At 43.5% G+C, this 23,820-nt stretch overlaps 1 protein-coding gene and 1 long non-coding RNA gene across 2 annotated transcripts in view; both read right to left on the bottom strand.

The window, feature by feature from the left end:
* Positions 1-1,149: 1,149 nt before the first annotated feature.
* On the bottom strand, positions 1,150-6,492 carry LOC142004173 (uncharacterized). The gene is made up of 2 exons (XR_012642941.1): positions 6,157-6,492; positions 1,150-5,421 (listed from the first exon to the last, which is right to left on the bottom strand). It is a non-coding gene; the product is annotated as an uncharacterized LOC142004173 (long non-coding RNA).
* Positions 6,493-6,577: 85 nt separating this feature from the next.
* The window catches only part of ANTXR1 (ANTXR cell adhesion molecule 1), a 155,800-nt gene continuing 138,557 nt past the window's right edge, over positions 6,578-23,820 (bottom strand). Inside the window, exon 18 of the mRNA XM_074981686.1 lies at positions 6,578-6,880. Within this exon, the coding sequence (XP_074837787.1) occupies positions 6,608-6,880 (273 nt within the window). The 3' untranslated portion in view covers positions 6,578-6,607. The remainder of the gene's footprint in view (positions 6,881-23,820) is intronic.

Here is a 23,820-nt window from a genome sequence, read left to right as displayed (position 1 = left end):
CCAGGACCCACGTTTTCAGGGATGGCTACTGATTTTGGGTGCCCCATTTCTGAGTCTCTACATGAGACACCTAAGGCCTGATTATCTGTAGATTTCAGGGAGAGCAGCCAGTCCTCAGGAGCAGTGTTCACTATGTGTGTTTGGGCAGCCCCCCAGGAGGGGTTCAAATGCTGCCCAGCTGATTAGCAGAGCACCCACAGCGGGAGGCATGTGTGTCTGTTGGTGGTGCACATCCACACAGGCCTTGGTGCACAGAAAAAAATTATTCTGCCCATAGATGTTAAAAATTAGAGGGAACACCACCAGGGACTGGGTGCACATTTGGGCTGCTGGCCCGTGCTAAAATCAGTATTATGATGTCTACACTACCTTGTATCTTGATTAAAGCTAGAGTAGGTTGGGAAGCCCACCTTCATTTGCAGTGTGGACTTATTCGTTGAAGTCAATTGCATGCTACAGCATCCTTGAATTTAAGCTGTGCTTAAGTGCTGTGCTGAGTCTGGGCCTTAGGTCATGCCACTTATGCACTCATCTTCCTCTATGTCCTTTCATTTCCTCCAGGGAAGGAAATACACAGCCCTCGTCAAAATCCAGGTGGATTAATGATGGCGAAATGAGTAGAATGAATGCCAGAAGGGAGGACTAGTGATTAGCAAGTGCTGTCTGACATGCCAGTGTGGGTTTGATATCTGTGCAATGACAGCTGGTTTACCTAATGACCATTAGGCCATGTCTACATTACCTAGAAGATTGACCTGCTCAAGGTAGATCTTCCAGGGTTTGATTTCATGTGCTTGGTAGCGAAATCAACCTATCGGGGTCGGCAGTCAAACCCTGTGCTCCTTGCTATCATGAAGAGTAAGGGAAGTCGAGAAGAGAAACACTCACGTTGACCTTACCCAGTGAGGAGGATCAGGTAAGTCAATTGCAGATAAGCTGATTCTACCTATGCAACTGCCATAGCTAGAATTGCATATCTGCAATCTACTTACCTGCCTAGTGTAGAACATGCCTCAGAAACTCACAAGAGCAGGACACAGGTATTCCATGCTGAGGAAAGGGCAGTTTTACATAGAGTCCATTCTCCCGCTTTTCTCCCAGCGTACTTGCCTTTGTCTAGTAAATAAAACACACGGCGGCAGGCACAAATTAGTGTAGTTCTTTATTAATAACATCAAGATCAGCAAGAGTAATGACTGAATTTAACAAACAACACACGCAACAAACACAGGGAGTAGAACATCATCATGGAAACCCGACTGAACTCTCTTCTTCCAACGAGGCCTCGGATAGACATGCTGAAGTCAGTATCAAAATACAAAGGTTAATATCAGAAAACAAAACATGTTTCCTTTCCACTGCTGCATCACTGGCACCTATTAGCAGCATCCTTGACTCGAACACTGCAAAGTCCCTTAATGCCCGTTAACGTGAATGATGGCAGAAGATGTTTTGATGCTACGTGGAGCAGTAGGAGAATCCGGAAGTTAATTTGGACAAAGGATTTAAATTACAGTGATCAGCAGCTTGTAAATTTTCTGCATTAAGACACATCCATCATCCTTGCCAAAGGCTACTGCTTATTCCTTTCAGGCTGTTGGACACAGATCGGCAGACAGCATTGAATATAACAAATGTACACGAATGATGAATAATATAAGGCTAAGACCTGAATGTCCTATTCAGAGCAAATCACTCAGAGATGTTCATTGCCATCGAGACCAATTCTATCACTGCTTTATTTGTGCATGTGCAAGGGGTAAAAGTGATACAAAACATGAAAACCTAATTCCTGTTGAAATTAGAAAGCAGTTGTTTCACAGTTCAGCTCTTTCCTTTTGTTCTGTAATGAACTTTTGCCTTCCAATGGCTAGCTTAGAGTGACAGCCTTGTAACATGTACAACAGGAACGTTCTAAAGGGAGAGGATACATAGGGGACTGTATGTCTGTACACCAGTTCATTCCACCTTGTTTGCATAGCATTAATTGACTCTGGAAGGCAATGTAAAATTAGGGCCAATGTCAACCCTGGTTGCCTAAAGTTTCATAAGACTGGTCAACACGACAAAGTTCGGTTGACTCAGCTCCATTAAACAGGTGCATCAAAAATCCACACCCTGCAGCAAGGTAGTTAAATCAACCTCGCCCTAGTGTAGACAGAGCTAGGTGGGCAGAAGAATGTTCCCATCAACCTAACTATTGCCTCTCTGGGAGGTGGATTACCTACCTTGATGGGAGAACCCCTCCCATCAGCATAGGAAGGGCCACTGTAGCATTTCAAGTGTAAACACATCCCTAGATTCATAGATTCTGAGGCGTGAAAGGACCACTGTGATTGTCTAGTCTGATCTCCTCCATAACACAGGCCAAAGAACTTCCCCAAAATAATGCACCAGCCGAAGATATGTCCTTTTGGATCTTATTTTTCATTCAGATTCCGAATTTGGCAAAGGTGCCTTCACTTCCCGCTCCCAACTCTTTCTCCACTTCCCACACCTTAGTTATTCTTTTCTCTTTCTTCAAACAAATGCAAGACAATGAAAGAGATGAGCGTAGCTACACTGATGGTTTCCTGTGGCCTGGCCTTTCACAGAGTCACGGGTTCTAAGGCCAGAAGGCGACTTGACCTCCTGTATAACACTGGCAGCAGAATTTCATTCACTCACTTCTGCATCCAACCTATCATTTCTAGTTGAGCTACAGCAGAACATTAGGAAAGGCACCCATCAGTTTGGGGGCTTCTAGTGATGGAGAATCTAGCATATCCCTAAGCAAACTGTTCCATTGGTTATTTACCTTCAGTGTTAAAAACCTGTGCCTAATTTTTAGCCTGCATTTGTCAAGCCTCAGCTTTCTGCCAGTGAATCCTCTTAATGCATTTGTCTTGTAGATTTTGTTTCATATATCATATGCTGGATAACACACACAAGGACTCCAGGCCTGTAAAACTAAAATGGTTCACAAAGATGCCGAAACTGCAGCTAGCATTCCAGTCACATGCACACAGACTGACTTGCCAATGCCTTCTCTAAACCCTTCCTTCTTGCAACTGGTGTGCCTGCCTCCAACTTCTAGGCAGGCTGCTAGAGATAAAAAAGCCCTGTGCTCTGAGAAATCTTCTCCCCTTTAGGAAAGTGCGTCTCAGAACTTTGTCAGGTAGGACCAACTCATTGGAAAGTGAGGGCAACACATTTAACGAAGCACATGTCTGCAAAGAACAGTGCAGCTAGATGTTTTGCACCCGCTGAAAACCTCTTCAGAACACACAAATGGGCATCTGCCTGCAGTCAGCTTTTCTGCTGTGCACTTTCCAGTTTAATTCGATATCTGTTGCATCCCCAGAAAATATGGCCATGATCCCGTGTCTGCTGAAGTCAATTGCAGAACTCCAAATGTCCTCAGTGGTTTAGCACCAGGAACCAGACTTGTACTAACTGTGCACACACAGGTTCATTTCAAATACAACCCTGGAGGGATATTCTGCTTGCCAACCTCTGCTCTGGTTTTGCTGAGTTCAATTTACATGCTCAGGGTCTACTGAAAACAAGTAACTTAGATTACCTGTGTGCAATGTTCCTTCTGGTATTCCCATCCATATCAGGATATTTTCCATCTGGGTGCAGAATAATTTTTAGTTGCACTGAGGCATGTGTGAATGTGCACCATCAATAGGCATCTGCTTATCACCAGGTGATACACTTCTACACATGTCCACTGCAGTATAGCCTTACACTCCTCTATAGTCATGTGCATGATTCTCATTCAATGGATCGAGGTGAGCATACAGCTCCTAGTCCTTGTAGTTCAATTAATGCTATGCAGAGCAGGTACTCGTCATTACAGGAAATATTTGTACATTTATAAAAAGCAATACGAACATAAAGAACAAAAATACAACAAGCACAGCTTGATACAATAACATGCCATGAAATATCATTGGCTTTATAATAATTTACTACAACTTGAAAAATGTTCTTTTATCCACACTGGATAGGAAATGCTTCCATCTCACATATGGTAAGCATGCAAAAACAATATATACAACAACAATTTGGAGTTTGGCTTTTACCCATGAGAAGAATTGTAGTACGGGGATAAATTAAAATGAATTTTTCAGGCCTGATCAAATTTTTCTTTTACTCTTTTTAAGTTTGTTTTTTGTTTTTTTCTGTTAAACTGCGGTAAAGAATTTTTATAGGAATCTCAAAACATTGCTTTTAGGCCTAGCATATTAAACCTGTTTATTTCTCCCCAGCAGTTGTTCTGATTTACTGATTAACAGGAAATAAACAATTCTTAATGTCATCTGGTTAAACAATAGTTTTCGTTCAAAACTTCTTGTACCACTGAGCATATTGATTAACAGAAATACTTAGCAATCCTGCAGAACAGTATTACGCTATTCCCAGTTATTAAACTTTCCATCTTCAGCTATTTAATGAGATGTCTTTCACCCAAAGAGGAAGTCCAACTGAGCCTTCTCCAGGACTTTCCAAGCTTTCCCATCCCACTGGACAATCCTCAGTTCATCTTGTTGAACTGACCCTGGTCTGTACCTGCTATGTGCTGAGCAGCATCTCACCCAGTGAATGTCAAATGTGCCATGTCTGCTCGTAGAAGGGATGGCTTTGTACTCCCTGCAGACAAAACAGCTGTGGTGGTGGATATGCTGGCCCTTTACTGCCCACACACGACTGTAGAACGAGACCTCAAAGCCATTGTAGTCCCTGTATGAAATCGCTCACTCAGTATGACATGATGCACTGACCAAAGGTTTGATGAGTGCCAACTGAGTCTGATAGACAGGGACAGTTAATAAAGGTCCCTGCAGGAAGATATCCCAGTTTGTTGCCTGACTGGGTCTTTATCTTTCTGTCTGCTCCTTTCTTCTTTCTTGTCCTGTCCCTTCCCTTACAAAAGCATTATTTCCGACTGCACTGGGGTTACTACTTAGTATCTCTGTTGGTCTAACCACATTATGTAGTATGATAACCCTTAGATAGTCATAGAACTGTAGCTAGAAAGATGATTCTTCTTCATGACTTGGCAGTTTCCAGGGGGATATTCCTTTCATGAGAGAGGACTGTAAAAGTAAACTAGGGAGGTGGAGGTTTGATTTTAATGCTAAATGGTCTGGTCTAGTTCTAGCACTGTGTTACAAAGGCAGGTGCTCAGGAGGTTTACTGTAGGCTAAAACATGTATACACGCACTATTGTCAACAATGGGGGGGGGGATTCCCACAGGAAAACAAAAGGAAAAAACAGGGTGAAATGCAGCCAGTGCACTTCTTGGAAGACTGACTCCTGCCACAGGCAACTCTGTTCATGACTCGGCCTTGGCCAACAACTGATCATGGAAGTGACAAGAAGAAGGCGAAGTTGCACTATATCCCTTGGACAAAGCATACGGGAGATGCTTGCTGCTGATTCAGGAAAGGAAAACAAAAATCAAAGTGGAGAAGTTGGTAGAAGGGAAGGAGGCAATTTACAATCAAAAAAAGCAGCTGTGAGGTTATGTGAAACTGACAACAACAACAGAATTTAGGCAGCCTAAGGGGATTGCAATTTTAAAAGGCTTTGATAGAAGCAACCATTTGTTCATACTTCAGCTGTTCTGGAAAGCTTCAGTTTAAAACGCTCACTCAACTGCACTGCTGGACTTGTCACACAGTCCAGTTACCTTAAGGGTACTGCAATGACTCTTCTTTCAACCTCCTTTTCCACAGGTCCCTCTGCTCAGGATCTCCTGACTCCCACTGTCTGCTGAGCACTTTCAAAGCTGATCTTTCATTAGCTCTTTGCCTTCCAGTGTGGAGTTGGAGTCCTCCTGTGAGTTTGGGTTTTTTTTGTTATTGTTATTGTTATACTACATGTCATTCATTTTTTTAGTGGTGCTTCTGTCTCATTCACTCACATTTCCACATAACAACATACACAAATCCATATGCTGGACACCTACTCCAACATCCTCCTGGGAGTTAAAGGATGATGGCCTCATTCATTCTCCAAAACAAAGTCCTTTGGGGTGGCTGCTTTTTTTCTTTTTTTTTTTTTTTGTTAGCTTGATAATGAAAGGTCTAACACTCCTCATTATATTCCCCTGGTGAGAAATTAGCCATTATAATCAGAAGTGCTGCATCAAGGCGAGAACTCACGTGGTCATGGCAAAGTAGCCCATTGTGAGAGCCGCAGGATCTGCTGGAAGCTTTTGGCTGTGCCCTTCATGGTGGAGGATTGCCCTGCAGTCTCTGCATTTTCTCAGAGACAGCTCTTGTTTCCAATTTCTTCTGGGATCAGTGGGGCAAGTCACAGAGGGCGAGTGGCCAAGGACCATGCTGAAACCGCGGTTAGTGAATTAGATTTCTGCTGTGGGCTCATTTTTGAAGCCCCTGGGATTTTCTCTGCTTTCTGGTTTGGGGACCCTGATGCACTGTGGGATTATATAGCGATAGCTGAAAAGACAAGTAAGTGGTTTGTTCTATTGTCACCCATTTCAGAATGTAAAGGCCTCCTCTAACCCTCCCCCCTGGACAGGTTTGTTACAGTACCGCTGAAAGACCCCCCCCCCCGAATGCTTCTGGAAGAGAGAGGGACATGGCTGAGCCCCTAGACAGAAGGGCGAGGTGGGGGCCGAGATGGGGGAGGGACTCGGTTGGGGGCTGGGGCCTGGGGAGGTGGGGGAAGTGGAGGGAGTGTGGAGGATGGGGAAGGGGTGGGAGGGGTGGGTGAACTGGGAGGAGGTGGTGTGTAGATGGGGGCAGGGTGTGGAGGGTGGTAAATCGGGGCAGGGGGTGGAGAGGAGGGTGCATGGGCGTTGTTGAGTTGGTATTTCGGCAGTGCCTCGGCATTCTTCACGCGGGTAAAATTGATGCAGCGGCCCTAAAAGAAAAACAAAAGCGTGACTGAGCATGGCGATCATTGTTCCCTTGAATTTGTCCCATCCATGTGAGGAATAAATTTTGCAGTGTGCACCAAGACATGTGGCAAATGTGCACCACCAGTAGAAACACGTACTACTGGGTGGTGCCAGCTGTGTGTGCTCTGCTAATCAGCTGGGAGGCATCTGAATTCATCTTGGGTGGCTGCTCAAGTGTTCAGCTTACAGGAAACACTGCTGGCAATGATAACACAGCTGAGGGCCATGCTGGCAGCTGCGGTGCTATTCCTACTCACAAATCAGCTGACTACATTCATTTTATTGGGTGCCTAGCTGGAGTCAGTAGATTCTCAACCCAATGCTTGTTTGCCTGTTCTGAGACACCTGAAAGGTTTCTTGTTTGGAGTGAACCAGGCAGGAGTAAACACAAGTTGACTAGTTCTGGATGGACCAACCCCACTTCCGTGCCACCAGTCCACATGGTAATGTGAAAGTGTGCCCATGGACAGACACCCTTGCAATCACTGGTGGCTGACTCTAATGCAGCCAGCATGTGCCTGTGGCCAGCATGCAAGATCCTGTGAAGGGACATGAATGCAGCCCTACCAAATTCATGGTCCACTTTCATAAATTTCACAGTAATAGCATTTTAAAAATCTTGAATTTCATGGGCTTCCAATATTTAAATCTTAAATTTCAGAGTGTTATAACAAAACGTGAATATGTCTTTAAAAATAGCAACATATAAACATGTAAAGCTCTTAAGACTGTGTTTCTCAAACCTGGGGTCCCAACCCAAAAGGGAGGTGCAGATCTATTGTGGGGGGATGTCATGGTATTGCCATCCTTCCTTTGGTGCTGTCTTCTGAGCTAGGCCACTGGAAAGCAGTGGCTGCTGGCCAGGTGCCCAGCTCGGAAGGCAGTGCCGCTGCAGCAGGAGCACAAAAGTAGGGGTACACTTTTGTATATTTTTACCTTATAGTATCAAATGAAAGTACACAAAGACCAGATTTCACTATGGGTGACACATTTTCCAGGGGTGTGAATTTGGAACGGCCTTAGACATGAATGTTGGGCAGGGTTGAGGCACCAGTGATTGGAATGTCAGCAAATAACAAAGAACCCCTAGGGCTTTTTTTTAAATGAAAGCTGAAATTCTCTTGCAATCACCTGACTCCAGCAGCTGGGGCTTTAAGCAAAAAAACACCAAATATTACACAACTCATGATAAAATCTCAAGAGCTGGCAACAATGGTCCAGGCTTCCAGTTTCCTCCTTCTGGGTGAGAACTTTACCAAGGTCCCTTCTACCTCTGGCTGATACAAAACTCCAGAACCACCTCCCCACCACTCATACTCGAAATCTGGATTTTGCATCTTGCATCTGTGTCAAATATTTTTCACTCATGCCTTGCTGTTAAACGTTTACCAACCACGCAGGAGAAGGAGTATTATTTATCCAAACTCGTTTCTTCCTGAAAGACACACACTGCTAATAGAATGTCTCCTCTGCCTGCTGCTCATGTGAAGCCAGAAACCGCTTCATAGCTCCACTATAAAAATGGTGCTAAGTTACAGTTTGTTATGCACTTTAAACAAAACCTTTGCCCTCTAAGTTGTTTAGCTTTTTCTAATAATTTCCACCTGTGACAGATCCCACAATAAATTCTCTACTGTCAGAATCCAAGTTATCATATTACAGGTTCCTTCTTCCAGTAATGAACTCATACAAAGAGACACTGGAGGGTTGCTGAGCCCAGGGTTTCTTTTCGGTTTTGGGTATTGGTGTGCAGGCATGGGGAGTGTTTTGCTTTTCTTTGTTTTTCTCTTTCCTTTGGAAAATTAAATGTTAGTGCTGGTGAAGAGATGCCAAACAGAACAATGACAAGCAGATGGAAGTAGTTCCAAACCACAGGGATGTGGTGAGATTTGGGGCAACTACATAAGGAGCATTGCATGATCTTTTTGCTATGGGGCAGACTTATTATACCCATTTTACAGACAAGTAATCCATAATAGAAGGAGTATACACAGTTTAGTCATACTATCACATCATGGTGCTGAAAAAGGCAGATTAGAATCTAGCACAAATTGAATCTCTCTCATCTGGCATACTCAGAAACTGACTGGTGCCAAACAAGAGAATTTTTAAATAGTTTCTAGCAGCATTACCAACACTTCCACTGCTTACTGGGCTCTTAGAAGACATTTAGTGGTAAATTACAGTTAAATAACAGCACAGAACACTGAGAGCCAGGAGTGCTGGCAATAAACAAACTTTATGGGACCACAGGAAACTTGGTCATATCCTGATAAGTGGTCATCCTGCTAACTAAAATCATGCTGAATTATGGATATTGCCAGACAAGAGATTTCCAGATTAGAGAGGTTCAACCTGTAGTCCTGACTCAGTCCTTGGCCCTAAACACTAGAGACCCCAGAACCTCAAAAACCAAGGGTCAGAAGACTACCTGGAAGTATTGCATCAAACATCCCTCCAGTCCACATGCTTTGCATTCTTTAAATGTGACTGGACAGTCTGCAACTGGCTCTCATGCTCTGGGGCCCTGTACCTTTTAATTTCATTTATGCAAGGGGTCAGTGGCTGTGAACCCTATCTGATGAGATTCGACTATATAACCCTATATGGTACCAGGTTGCCACTGAGAACAGTCTGGTCCAATGGGAGGAGAGTGTGCTTAGCACCTTTGGCAATCAGGCCATGGCTTTTAAATGCATAAGTGCTTGATTTGTTGCACTGGAACAGGCAGCCAGATGCTATTTCTTTATTTCAACTGCTGGGTTTGTCTCTTTAATTTCAATGCCTTTGAGTGGATGTGCATGTACCCACAGTGAATCAGAAATCAAGTGTTCCATTTTATGTCCTGATGGCAGATTGGAAAGGCTGCAAGATGGTATATGATGGACTGTGGTGTTTGTGGGGAGGGAACTGATGCAAAATAGCTTCAAACAGAAAGAACTTAAATGTGAAATTGTGGAACTACTAACTAAGGTTTGTAACCTGTCCTTTAAATCAGCTTTTTTGCCACATGACTGGAGAATAGCTAATGTGATGCAAATCTTTTAAAAGGTCTCTAGAGGTGATCCTGGCCTTTACAGGCTGGTAAGTCTAACTTAATTACTGGGCAAATTGATTAAAACTATAGTAAGGAATAGAATTGCAAAAACACTTAGATGAACATAATTTGTTGGGGGAAAAGACAATATGGCTTTTGAAAAGGGAAATCATGCCTCACCAATCTACATCATGTGCCAGCAATGCCCCTCTGCTATATACATCGGACAAACTGGACAGTCTCTACGTAAAAGAATAAATGCACACAAATCAGATATCAGAAATAGCAATATACAAAAACCCATAGGAGAGCACTTCAACCTCCCGGGCCACACAGTAGCAGACTTAAAAGTAGCTATCCTACAGCAAAAAAATTTCAGGACCAGCCTCCAAAGAGAAATTGCTGAGCTACAATTCATCTGCAAATTCGACACCCTCAGCTCAGGCTTAAACAAAGACTGTGAATGGCTGGCTAAATACAAAAGCAGCTTCCCCTCCCTTGGTGTTCACACCTGCAGATCAGCTGCTGATAGTAAGCCTCCCCCTTCCTGACTGAGCTAACCTTGTTATCCCCAGCCTTGCTCTGGCTTATTTATACCTGGCCCTGCAGATTTCCATGACCAGCATCTGATGAAGTGAGTCTGTGCTCACGAAAGCTCATGTTCAAAACTTTTGTTAGCCTATAAGGTGCCACAGGACCCTTTGTTGCTGTCACCGATCTACAAGAATTCTTTGAAGGGGGTCAAAAAGCATGTGGACAAAGGTGATCCAATGGCTATAGTGCACATAGATTTCCAGAAAGCCTTTGACAAGGCCTTCCACCAAAGGCTCCTAAGCAAAATATGCTATCATAGGATAAGAGAGAAGGTCCTCTCATGGACTGATAACTGGTTAAAAGATAGGAAACACAGAGTAGGAATAAATGTTCAGTTTTCAGAATGGTGAATGATGTCCCCCAGGGGTCCATACGCAGACCAATACTATTCAGCCTATTTAAAAATGATCTGGAGAAGGGGGTAACAGGATTATCAATCACTTGATTGTCTGTTGTGTTCACTCCCTCTGGGGCCTCTGGCATTGGCCACTGTTGGAAGACAGGACACTGGGCTAGATGGACATTTGTTCTGACTCAGTATGGACATTCTTATCATTTAGCTTCATAGTACAGGTGTAGCCTTAGGTTAGGTCTGTATATTAAACTGGAAGCATAAACCCCAGCTTGTGGAGATACACTCACTAGATCTCATGGCACTAGCATGTTAAAAATAGAAAGAAGCACAAGTGACAGAAGGAGCTAAATGCCCTGAGTCCAGATCTATCTGGGCACTAAACACATACTCAGGCCAGCTAATCCCTCACACAGCCAAGGATACTTTCTATGTTTAGCCTGCTAGCTTGATCAGCACTAGTGAGGGAACTTTAAGCTGGTATCGATGCGAGAGCTTGAAGAGACTTTGAAGATATACCCATACCTCAGTGCCATCATTGGGTGAGACACTGCCATTCTGATCTGGTGGCATTTCCCACCCTTTTTGCTGAGCACTAAATGGGGGCCTGTTAGGTTTAGGGCAGTAGAGAATCAGGCCTGTTATTTATAAGACCTGCCCCAGATACAAGTAAACCTGGGCCATAACTCTGAACTATTGCATTGTCTTTTAGGAAAGATCATCACTGCTGCTGTAATACTGGCTAAGCATGGGGTAGCATATGAGGAAGCAGCAGGGGTGTCTGAACTCAGAATGCCAAGCAGGCCTCAGGCTTGGTCTACACTAGTCAGGTAAGTCAATTGCAAATAGGCAGTTATAGCTATGGCAATTGCATACCTTGAATGAACTGATCTACAACTGACTTACCAGGTCATCTTCACAGAGAGGGGTTGATGGGGGAAACTCTCCCATTGATCTCCCTTACCCCTCGCAATATCAAGGAGTACAGGGGCTGACTGCCGACCCCAGATAGTTCAATTTCACGCAGCTTTACCAGGCACGTGAAATCAAACATCGGAAGATCGATCCTGACTTGATCGATCTTCTGCATAGACTTATCCTCAGTCTTAACTGAATCCCTGTGCTTTACTTTCTCTCTGTGGGCTGGTGGCTCATCTTTAACACTGTTTTAATGCACTTTGCTGCAATTTTAAGTAAATACTGTGGGACAGGCCTGCTGCGTGAGTGGAACTCAGAACCCAAGATTAACCAATTTTGTTCACGAAAAAAGCCCATAAGAATGTTTTCCTTGCGCTGGTTCCGTGTCTCCTGCAGTGTAACTTTAGCAGCTTCCGACTCTACCGTGCACGGTCTTTGTGTATTTTCTTTATATATGTAGAAGTATTTATTTAAAAAAAACAGGAAACTGGGCTAGACAATAATGGGGTGTGATTATTTTGCCCAGAGGGCTGCTTAGTTTGGCGATGTTGTGGTTTTGTGGGTCCGACTAGAACTCAGATCACACTCAGAATCAGCACACTGCTTTTGGATCCAGTGGGGTCAAATACAGACCCAGGACTCAGGTCCTAAAAGCCATTTTGTTTCTTTGACAATGCTGAACTCAGCCCTCAGAAAAGGATGATTCCCTCCCTGATTCCCCCATGCTCTGGGGGTGAGAGAAGTAAATTGGCTACCAGACATAAATTACTTTCTGCTCTGTAATAGCTGGTTCCTTGGGTGGGCAGAGTTATGGGAGTAATTGTATGGTAATGGCTTGGTCCTTGAAAACCCACAGCCCTTTTCCTAACTATAGGGACGTTAACCCCAGTGTGCTGGCAAAATTCCCCTATAGGTCATTGTACCTGGCCAACTAAAAGTCTCCCTGAAGTCTCAGTCAGAATGGGCTGCTTTTTCCTGTTGTGTCCTAAATTACTGCCTTCATCCCCCTGAGAAGCTCCCTTTGCACAGCCCTTACACAGCTCACAAACACATTAGGCTTACTTGGTTTTCTGAAAATTGCTTCGGACTCCACAAATCAAAGTTGCTGTAGAAGTTCAGGATACTCTTAACCCCCCCCAAAATACATGACTTTGAGTTGTGCTTAACTTGCGTTAACGTAAGTTAAGTGCAACTTGAAGCCATTCGGTGGCTGTCTGCCTGCCTGACTCCCCCATCTGGGAGAAGCTAGGGAGAAACGGCCCCTGCCACTCCGCTAGCTGGAGCCAGGGAACTGACCAAAGATGTGCTGGTCAGTTTCCTGCCTCCTGCCCGAGGAGGAGAGCCTGGAGCCAGCCTGCCACCTGGTTCCCAGCTCCCTGCCTCACTGTGGGAGCCAGGCTGCCACATGGTCCCTGGCTCCCCTCTACTCACTGGAGTCAGAAAACTGACCAGCACTGGTGCCCTGGTCAGTTTCCTGGCTCCCTCACCTTGGATAGGAAATTTGACTTATGCAGGAATTGCCAGAACGCAACTCCGATGTAAGTCGTGGGTCTTCTGTATTGTATCATTCTCATCATCAGCAAATCAGGGTACTGTGGGTGGGAATTTAAAAAGCTTCCTAGGAGTTTTATTGACTTTGTTTAAGAGCCTGCAGGGATGACTACTGAACATCCCAGCTCCTGTGTCTTTCAATGAAGTTTGCTCCAGATAGAAATGCCCAAGCCTGGAGTCTAACTTGTCTCGAGTCATGAAGTTTTTTGTGCGTGTGGCTCTGATGCCCATTTCTGATGAGTTACCCCAATGTAAAAATGTAGTAACTTCAGTGACTTCTGCAGATTTTGGATTTGAACTGGCATAAAGGAGATCAAGAAGTCATGGAATCCACATGACAGCAACCTTGTAACCCTGGGTGGAACAGAAATATGGTTGAGGTAGGCTGGCAATTTATTTTTGTGTCACAGCTGGAATGTTGTCTCAGCAGAGAACACCCCTGGCATCTCAGGTGAACTGCTCGTACCATTGCATGCTGAGACAGCACTGCAGTGACTCAAGAAATACTAAGGCCTTCAGTTCTGTTGCTCTTCATGCATATGTACTTCTGCTTTCCTTTTACTCTTCATCATACTGTCTGACTGCCTATGAACTTAGCGAGGCAACGTTGCCTTGGGCTTGCATTATTGAACTGAGAGCATTGCTATATAACTTCCAAGTTCTAATCCCCTAGCTCCACCTTGAGTTCATCATGTGACCTTGGGCAACTCACTACAGCTGTCTGTGGGCAAAATCTCTGCTTAGAGTCCCTTTGGAGTGCTCTAGCGCCAAGCATAAAGACTCAGCCTTATCTGTCAAAGAGCTATAGCATTTTCTTTGCCTGTATTTCGTCAAGTCATTTATCATGAGCTTAACCGTAATGGTGTGCTTAAGCAAATCTTCTCTTCAGCAAATTGTTAGTCATGCTGGGGATTTCAAATGAGCCTGGGGATGCTGAGTTCCTAACTCCCGTAAGCTCCTGTGAAAATCCAACTGCTAATAAGTGCTTCACTTAGTACAGATGGATTTGAGCAGGTGCGCTAGTGCTTTGCTTCAGGATATGTCTACACTGTGGTCACAGAGCGTGATTCTAGCCCAAGCAGACTTACCTGAGCTAGCTTTAATCTACCTAGCCCAGGTCCCAGAGCAGTGAAGCTGAATAATTAACCAGGGCTCGAGGTACATCCTTTACATCAAATGGAAAGACTTGGTCGGAGATGAGGAGCTTTGGAACGGAGCAGGACAAGAACCACTTGACATTCAAATCAAGAGAAGAAAGTGGGAATGGCTAGACCACACTCTCAGAAAACCATCATTCAGCATAGTCCGTCAAGCTCTCAAATGAAACCCACAAGGAAAATGCAGGAGAGAAAGACCTCGGACGACATGGGAAGATCTACTGAGACTGAAGGACAACAACTGGGGTACTCCTGGAGTCAGCTAGAAGTTTTGTCTCGAGGCAGAGTTAAGTGGAGAAGACTTGTAGATGACCTGTGCTCCACTTGGCGTACAAGGGTTTAAGTCAAGTAAGTCCAGGAAGGCTTGTACAAATCATGCTCAAGTGTGTGCTGGCATGATTTTCTATTCCAGGACCTGAGCTAGTTAATATTAGCCCTATGCCTTGACTGTGAAAAGCAGTAGGGAGCCACGTCTTGGATTTGCTGAAGGGATATGAAAAGAGTAAGGACTGAAAGCAAACTACCCTGGCAAATTTAGGCTAGAAGGTGCTTTATTTTGTGACCATATTTTCCATATAGACTGGCACTTTCTGAATTCATGAATGAAGACAGAATGTGCTATGTGAGCATTAGCTGTGTACACACAACAACAATAAATGCTTCAGCTTTGCAAAAATACATCAAAAAAGCACTACGTCAGCAGAAATGGATCCTCACACCCCCTCTGTTTGTGTAGCGGGAGGGAAGCAGATGCTGAGGTCATTTACTCATCCGAATTTGAGAGAGTCTGTAAGTGGCTGTTTCCTGCCTAAATAGCATTTCTAATTATGCCAGAGGATTTTGTGGCTAGATCTGCTACTCTCGTTGGTATTCTTCTATTCACACAGGCATCAAAATTATGAATGTTTCAAAAAGTTGAGACTTTTTGCCAGTCACTTCTTATTTCTAGAACTTATTGTTCATGCAGGTACAGAGCTTCTTATTCAGCAATAGTCCCAACATGATGGCTCAGATTAATCCCTGGTGTCATTTGATTGATGTCAGTGGATGGGTTAGGGTCGGCATCTGGCCCATGTGACCACAACTAGGTTTTCAAAATGTAATTAAAATGCAAACTTAAGTTCAATGGAGATTATTTCAAGAAACATGTTCTATTATTAATAATGTTCTGCATTTCTATCACTCTTCATTTTTATAGATCATAGCCATCTCTGGGCTGTGGGAGGGAGAGGGTAGCAACCTGCCAGTCCATAAACACAGAGTGATAGTTAATGGATGGGGAAAACAAAATTTCAGCCTGTGATCTCTTACAGAAAGTATCAGTGAGTATTTATGTTCCAATTTCAGAGGCTGATTTGGGTACTATGCACCTTTGAAGACTTGGATATGCAGAATGGATTTAAGGGATCATATGAAAGACCCTTGTGCTACTTAAAAGCATATCTAAATATGTCCATTTCTTTGTTTCAGAGACCAGAAGAATTAAATGAATTGTCATGGGCAATGAGTGATTTGATGGTCATAGAACAGTAAAATTCCAGCATCTTTGTGATCTCAGTTACAACATCTAAATCAGATATGATGTCTGTGAGATAAAGGTCCCAATATACCACACCAGCTAACAGAATACAGCCTGGGTGGGAAATGGTTTTCCAATCCTGGGAAAAATTTAATGATTTCGAAAAATTTCCAAACTTTAACTGGAACAAAACCAGAAAAATCTTGAATTGGTTTGTGAACTGAAAAACAAATCAAAACAAAATGGCTTAGGGGTCAATCAAACCATTTTATTTTAATAGTTTTGAAAAGTTTCATATGAGCTCACAGGAATAAGGGGATTTGGAAGTTGGCGGGGTCCTTTCGAAAAGAATCCCCATCTGGACGAGCCGTGCAGGAGCGAAAAGTGGCAATTTTGAAGAGCTGTGGCTGGCGGCATGCTAATGAGGTGCTGAATACATTTCAGCGCCTCGTTAGTAATCTTCGACTGGGCCATTTGCATGGCCATTTTGAAGTTTTGTGCCAGTGTAGATGTAGCCATTGAGTATCAACCAACATGCATGCATTTAATGGACTCACTGTCTAGTGGCCTAATATCTAAGAAGATCTGTGTGATGCTACAACCGGCTGCTAGAAAGTCTTTTTTTTTCAGCTTAGGTCCTGGAACTACTATGTGCTACCAGAGGGTACTTAGTTCAAATCCCATTAAAAACCTCTTCCACACTTCCCTGATGTGTTCTGTGAGCCAAACCTTAAAGATCAATCCATCAGTCTCTTAGCAAAATGATAAAGGGCATGCCCTTAACTGTTATAAACAGATGCTTGAGTGATGTCATCCATTTATACCAGGGGATCTCTGGATGAAATAGACAACCTCATGATATTGTATTATTTCCTCTGCTACTTGAATCAGCACTTCTCTGTGGCTATGTCTACGCTAGAGCGATCTGTCGACAGAAGTTACTGCCGGAAAAGAACTTCCAACAAAACTTCTGAACACAGATTGCAGACAGACTGCAAAGTGCATCAGAAGAGCAATCTGTTCTGTCGACTTAGAGCAGCCAGAGTGCAGAAGCATAGCAGACAGGGCTGACCCAGAAGTCCCATGTGTTGACAGAGGGCCCCCAGAGCGTCCCAGAAAGGTGTTTCGCCTTTGGGGGGGAGAGGCAGAAAGCTGTCGACAAAAGTGACAAGTTCTGTTGGCAGTATGTCAACAGAACACGTATTTAATGTGAGTCCTCCCGCAAGTTTTGTCGACAAAACTCTCTACTACAGATGTCACATGTGTAATTAATGGTGTGCTGACTGTCCACGTGCACTGACACCACATTGTGGAAAACTCTGGAATGAATCCAGCATGAATGGACGACAGAAATATGGCCCAAGTTTTCTCCGTATTCCAAAAGAACTAAAGGGCTAAGGAAGTTTTTTCTGTATCTCACGGCACTAGAGAACCCACTGACAGACAGTTCTCACGCCATGTCTGCTGTGACTGGGAAAAGCCCGATTGGAGTTTTTATCCCAGACATTAGCTCTTTTGCAGCTGCACAGAAGATGGAGAAACCACCCTCTTCCAGGGAAGGAACTGTTAGATTGAATGACAAGGAGAAATCTGGGAAAAATTACCCATACTATTTCACAAGAGAACGGGAGAATGTTTTAACAGTGCTCTGTGCAAACACGAAAAGTTCAGCAGGCAGGTCAGACCAAACAGCAGGATGTTAAAATAAGCACGCTTTTGGTAAGGAGCACAGGAGCACTGAGATTTTTGTTCCTCCAAGTGCGACCACAAACAAAGGAGGGAGATATTTAAACCTTTTGTGCTGCAAGGCCATTGTAACACTAAGATAAGCAACACACAAAGGCCCATTAGCACTGAGAACAGTGGGGTTCTGGTCCATCAGAGGGGCTGGTAGGCAGTACTGAGATACAAATAAAGCAGTAATAATGAGATCAGTACTTACTGAATTGTTCCATGGTTCTTAGTAATTTCAATAGGTTAATTGTTGGGATGATCAACCCATATCCCATCTAATCGATCTCTTTATCAGCTTGCAAACAGACGTAAAAACAGCATGATAAGGCAGTACAGATCTATCGCATTAATTATTATTGTTTATTTTCTCTCTGATGATGATGAGCCTCACTCACTGCTCAAGATCTAACTGAGTGCCTTATTTGGGATTGGGAAGGCATTTTTCTTCCACTCAGATTGGCAAAAATCCTGGGTTGCTTTTTTTTTTTTTTTTTTTTTTTTTTAACTTCCTCTGCATTGAGGTGCCATGGTTTGAATGAGAGAAAACAGTGGATTCTCTGTCACCTGAAATCAAGATTTGAGGATTTTGAGAATTCGGCCAGAGGTCTGTTAGTGGAAGTTAAAGGTCTGGGAGATGAAGGTGGTCAGACAAGATGATGAAAATAGTCAATTCTGGCCTTGAAGTCTACGAATCTTCAGTATGAATCTGAAATCAACCTTTTTCCCCTCCAGACAGCTATGTAGGTGAACTCCTCATGAAAAAGCACTCTGCTCTCAGCGCATCACCCTCAGGAGCAGTGTTTCTTAAACTTTTTAAGACCACAGAACACCAAATAGTATTTTTTATGCAGAACACCTATGACAATTTTCTTTAAAAAAAAACAACAAAAAAACAAACAAACAAACAAAAAAACAACCAAAACAAAAACCAACTAACTGGCAACATTTGCAGCAAAATCAAAACGAAGTAATTTAATCAAGTATCACAGCAATGAAGAAGTAAGAAAGTAACATTGTATCTGGTTTTAATAACAGAAAATATATACTTGCACCACACACCATTGCTAGCCGCTACGCCACCTTGGCACACCCATGGAGCACCAGTGTTCTGCGGAACATAGTTTAAGAAACACTGCTCAGGAGGACCAGCTATTCCATATTACTGAGTTCTTTTTGATTTTCCATTTATTGTCATAGCACCTAGGAATGTATGAGTCTACACTTCCTAGAGGTATCCAATTGAAACTGATGCTCTTTGTGCTAGGCACTAAATAGACCCATAGTAAGAGATAGCCCCTACCCTGAATGTAAATAGTGAAGGCAGATACTATTACTGGGATTACTATTATTCCGATATTACAGATGGGGAAATGAGGCACATAGGTTAAATGTTTGTACAGTGCCTATCACGTTGGGGTCCTGATCCATGACTATGGTTTCTAGGCACTAGAGTAACATAACTAATAAGTGACTTGTTTAAGCCTGCAGTGGGAGGACAGGAACTGAGCCCGTGTCTCTGGAGTCCTACAGCAGTGTCTCAAACACAAGACTGCATTCTGTCATGTGAGGATAAGCTCATTTGTACCACCACTACATGATTTTGAATATAAGACCAAATTTCATCTGTATTTCTGGCAGGGAGACAGCAGTTAGACCAGCACAAGTTTATGAACCTAGAGAACGAGCCTTGAGTTAAATGGTTGCTCTTTTAAACTACTCTGCTATGTTTCTTTCCCCTTTCTACAGCTGCAATGCTTTAGGGGAGAGAATCACAGCTGGGCCTTACAACAGAGAACTGAAGCAACGTGACTACACTGTAAGGTCAAAAATCTCGTCAGGTCAGCAAAAATGGAGGTGGTCATTCACTCTCAGGTTTTCCTATAGTTTTTTAGCATAGTTTTCAGGAGCAGGGCATTCTGAACTCCTCTGCTCATAGCATTCCTGCTCCTTAGAATCATAGACTGCTAATACTGGGGGAGACCTCAAGAGGTCAACAAGTCCAATCCCCTGCGTTCATGGCAGACCCAAGCACTATCTAGATCATCCTTGTTAGATATTTATGCAACTTCTTTTTAAATATCTCCAATGATGGAATTTCTACAATCACCCTTGGTAATTTATTCCAGTAATTAACCATCCTGACGGGAAAATTTTCCTAATGTCCAACCTAAACCTCCCTTCCTGCAATTTAAGCCCATTGCTTCTCATCCTATTTTCAGAGGCTAAGGGGAATATTTTTTCTGCCTCCTCCTTCTAACACTCTTTTAGTTACTTGAAAGATGAGCCCTGCAGAATCCCACTTGTTATTCCATTCATCCTAACTGTGAACCATTAATAACTACTCTCTGTGAATAGTTACGCAACCAGTTATGCACCCACCTGATAGTAGCCCCAGGTAGGTTGCATTCCCCTAGTTTGCCCATTCATCAGAGCGGGCTTTGGATCTGGCCCTACATAAGGCTCAAAATTACCTGCATTTCTAGGATGGGAGAGATGCATTTCAGCTTCGGGATAAGCCTGATGCAAAACCATCACTCAGAAAATCTCCAGACTTTGAGAAACTCAGAAGTGGAGCCAAACTTTTTAGCTTGGGTTCAGGCCTGCCTCCGTACTGGATGTCTGAGGTAATGTGTTATACTGGACCAACTTCTGTTTCAAGCTTTCAAGTTCCTTCCACAGAGCCCTTGGGTATTGTAATCAGAGTCACAGCTAATACAAGGTGGGTCAGATTGCTGAAATCAAGGAGTTAACAGAAGTTGCAAGAAACTATTCTGAATGCAGGGGCAAGTTACACTGTGACCTTTGGTAAAAGTAAGACAACTTCTTCCCTGGTGTGAACTAGCATACTCCCATTGCAGGCAATGGTGCTACATCAGTTTATCGACGTGGACATCATTAGCATAGTATCCAACCCAGTGAGAAGTGAATCTCAACCAAAAAATGGTTAGCAAATTACAAATGAATGGGAGGAGGGATCAGGGTAATATATTTCCTCCACAGCTGGTCAGTATTCATCTAAAATTTTGGCAAACAAGAAGGGAAAAAAAGGATAAAAAGTTAACTAAACTTTTTGATGTTCCAGAAAAGGTTTGATTTGGCTTCTGTTCAAATTGTGGGTAATGGTTTGGATTTGTACTTATTTTATCCTGCCTGGTTCAAGCAAACCTAAGACCAAGATACCTAGGAGAGGGAGTTTCTTCTACTGCTTTGCAATTGGTGCTTTTGCTGATATGCGACACCTATCTACAATAAAATGTCAGATTTAAAATCAAGACTTTTAAATCATTAACATAATGTGGTTTCTCAGACTTTTCATGGGAAAAGCCAAAAGGTTGCAAGGAAACTAGCTTAGTTACATTAGTTTGCTGAAAAGCTAGTTCAAATATACATATAGTGGTACAAGTTGAGCATCTCTAGTCTGGCACTCTCTGGTCAAGCAATATTTGTGATCCAGCTTGATTTTAGTTACCTGGGTGTCCACTTACCATAGGTGTAGCCAAGTTTCCCATCATCCCCCAGAGTTTGTTTATAGCCACCAGTGTTGGCTGTCAGTGTTTTAAGCTGTTATTGAGTTCTAATTTACTCTTAAATGTCTTCTAAGAGCCCAGTAAGCAGTGGAAGGGGTGATAATGCTCTTAGACAATGTTGACCTCCTGTGGTCCAGCAAATTCACTTGTTCAGTACCAGTCAGTCCCCAAGGATGCCGTACTAGCGAGGTTCTAATTGTAGTGTGTTTGAACACAGCGCCTTTCACACTGAGCACTTTGTTTTAAGCCCATATGGTATAAGCTCTATGGCACAGGGACTTTTTGTTGTACACCAAACACAGGGTAACATTGATACCTCTCTGTGGTTCTTAGGTGTTACAGCTGCACAAATAATAAACACACAATGCTTTACAAATTAGAGATGGGTCTGAACCAAAATCCTTCATTCACACACTGCCAAAAACTGATATTCTTGATATTTGGGTCTACATTCTGCAGCTTCAACCCAGCTGGGAACTGACCAACGCTAGCATGAAAAGAAAATGTTGGCTAAGGATAGCAGCACAAACTCCATTGCTTATGCAAAGTGAAACAACATGTCACAGGCGGCTATGAGGCCAAATTGGAGCCTGAGAATAAATTTAGTTTCTCAGCTACTGTTGTCCATAACAGGAGACAGAAAGAGAGCATGTGAAAACAGGGCTACTTTCTTTCACAGCAGCCTTTTGTGGCTGATCTTCATACCATTACTGGTGTAACTTCCAGGAAGTTCTAGTCTTCCTTCACGTTGTCTTACTGGAAAGATGTGCAGCACTGTTCTTAGAGCAAAACCAAATGATGTAAATAAAGTGCTTTCAGATGGATGCGGGAGGCTAAGGTTTTACATCCGCAGTTCCCAAACTTTTTCAGATGGCGGCCCATTTTGACAGTTCAGTAAGAGTTTGTGACCCAAGGCAATTCAAAATTAGGGGTGGGGTTTCTCCCCTGGGAAAACTTTTTTTTTTTTTTTTAATAAAACTTGATTCACCCCCCCAACACTCTGCCCCCAGGCTTAATCCTCTTGCAGCCCCAAAATGCTCCCCCCACCTCACACGAGTGCAGCTGGTACCCCACTGCTGCTCCTTCGCTGGGCCGCCACAACCTTCTCCACATGGCTCCCCCCAACCCTCCTACTCACTACCCCACCTGCAGTGCAGGCAGTTCCCTGCCCTGCTGCGCTGAAACGGGACTCAGTTTTGTTTGTTTAATGGATGGATCCCTCCTCCGCTCCAGGGGAGGGATGGGACTGCCTCCAACCCACTGGAAGCAGAATGGTGCTTCTCTGGGAAGAGGAGGCTGGGAGCAAAGTAGGAGTGGGGCATGGACAGAGGAAGGGCAGGAGGGGAGGGACCTGGGAAGGGAAAGGGTGGGGCATGGGTGGAGCTGGGCACGGCAGGGGCACTTGGCTGGTGACCTCCATAGAATCCCAGCCCTGGTCGCTTCTGATCATGCTCATTATCCCTGTTTTGGAAACTCATGCACTGAGAAAGGAAGTAAATTGCACAAGGTCACCTAGCATAAGCTCTAGGAAGAGGATCTGCATATCTTGAGTGTCAGGAGAAGTGGAAAGGGGGCATAATGCAAATGAGAATCAGGCCTTTAAGGTTTCTGCATGATAGCTAATTTAGTCAGTCACTCCCCCTCCCCTTTTCTTCCGTCTTAACCCGTTTAGGGTGCAAACAAAGCACTAGTGCAATGTATAATCATAGCAAGTCCTCAGGAGGCCTGTGTTGCAAAGTACATTCTGCACTCCTAGATAGAGTCTCTCAACTTTCTTCCATGGGTCCCTTGTTAAATGGGACATAAGCCCCAATTTCACCAGCACTTTGTCTGCAGGATGTCAGTTGGCTTTAAAGGGAGCTCAGTGCAGACTGAACTTGAAGGAGTGAACTCATAATTCTGTCTGGATAGACTGGTCCCTGGCATATTGATGGCTGGCTCACTGTTTTCTGAGCTGGCCATCCTTTCTCCTTCAGGAACGCTGATCCAGAGGGGAAGAATTTAAGAACACAAGGTCAGCTCTGTTTATACAAATATAGTTATAAACCCTTTGTTCTGCTGTAGCTCTGTAAATTGATGAGCTTTTGGATACTGAGCTGTTAGTTCAGGAAAAGAACTAATGTTTAGATTAATTTCCATGGCTGTATACAATGGAAAACCACACCATAATAAGATGAGTGGACAGAAGGCTACAATTCCATTCCAAAATCCTACCACCTCACAGCATAACCCCATTATTTTCAGCTGGTATCTTTTTCAGGAGACATGCTCAAAGTAACTCTGAGCAATGAACAATAGTTTTTAATTAGCATAGAATCATTGAATCCTAGGGCTGAAAGGGATCTCAGGAGGTCATCAAGTCCAGCTCAGAGCATGATCAACCCTAATTAAACCATCTCAGCCAGGAATTTGTCAAGCCAGTACTTAAAAACCTCTGAGGATGGAGATTCAAACACCTCTCTAGGTAACACATTCCAATGCTTCACCACCCTCCTGGTGAAATAGTTTTTCCTA

The sequence above is a fragment of the Carettochelys insculpta genome, chromosome 31 (genome assembly GCF_033958435.1).
Source record: "Carettochelys insculpta isolate YL-2023 chromosome 31, ASM3395843v1, whole genome shotgun sequence".
NCBI lineage: Eukaryota > Metazoa > Chordata > Testudines > Carettochelyidae > Carettochelys > Carettochelys insculpta.
This window is presented reverse-complemented; position numbering and strand designations above follow the sequence as displayed.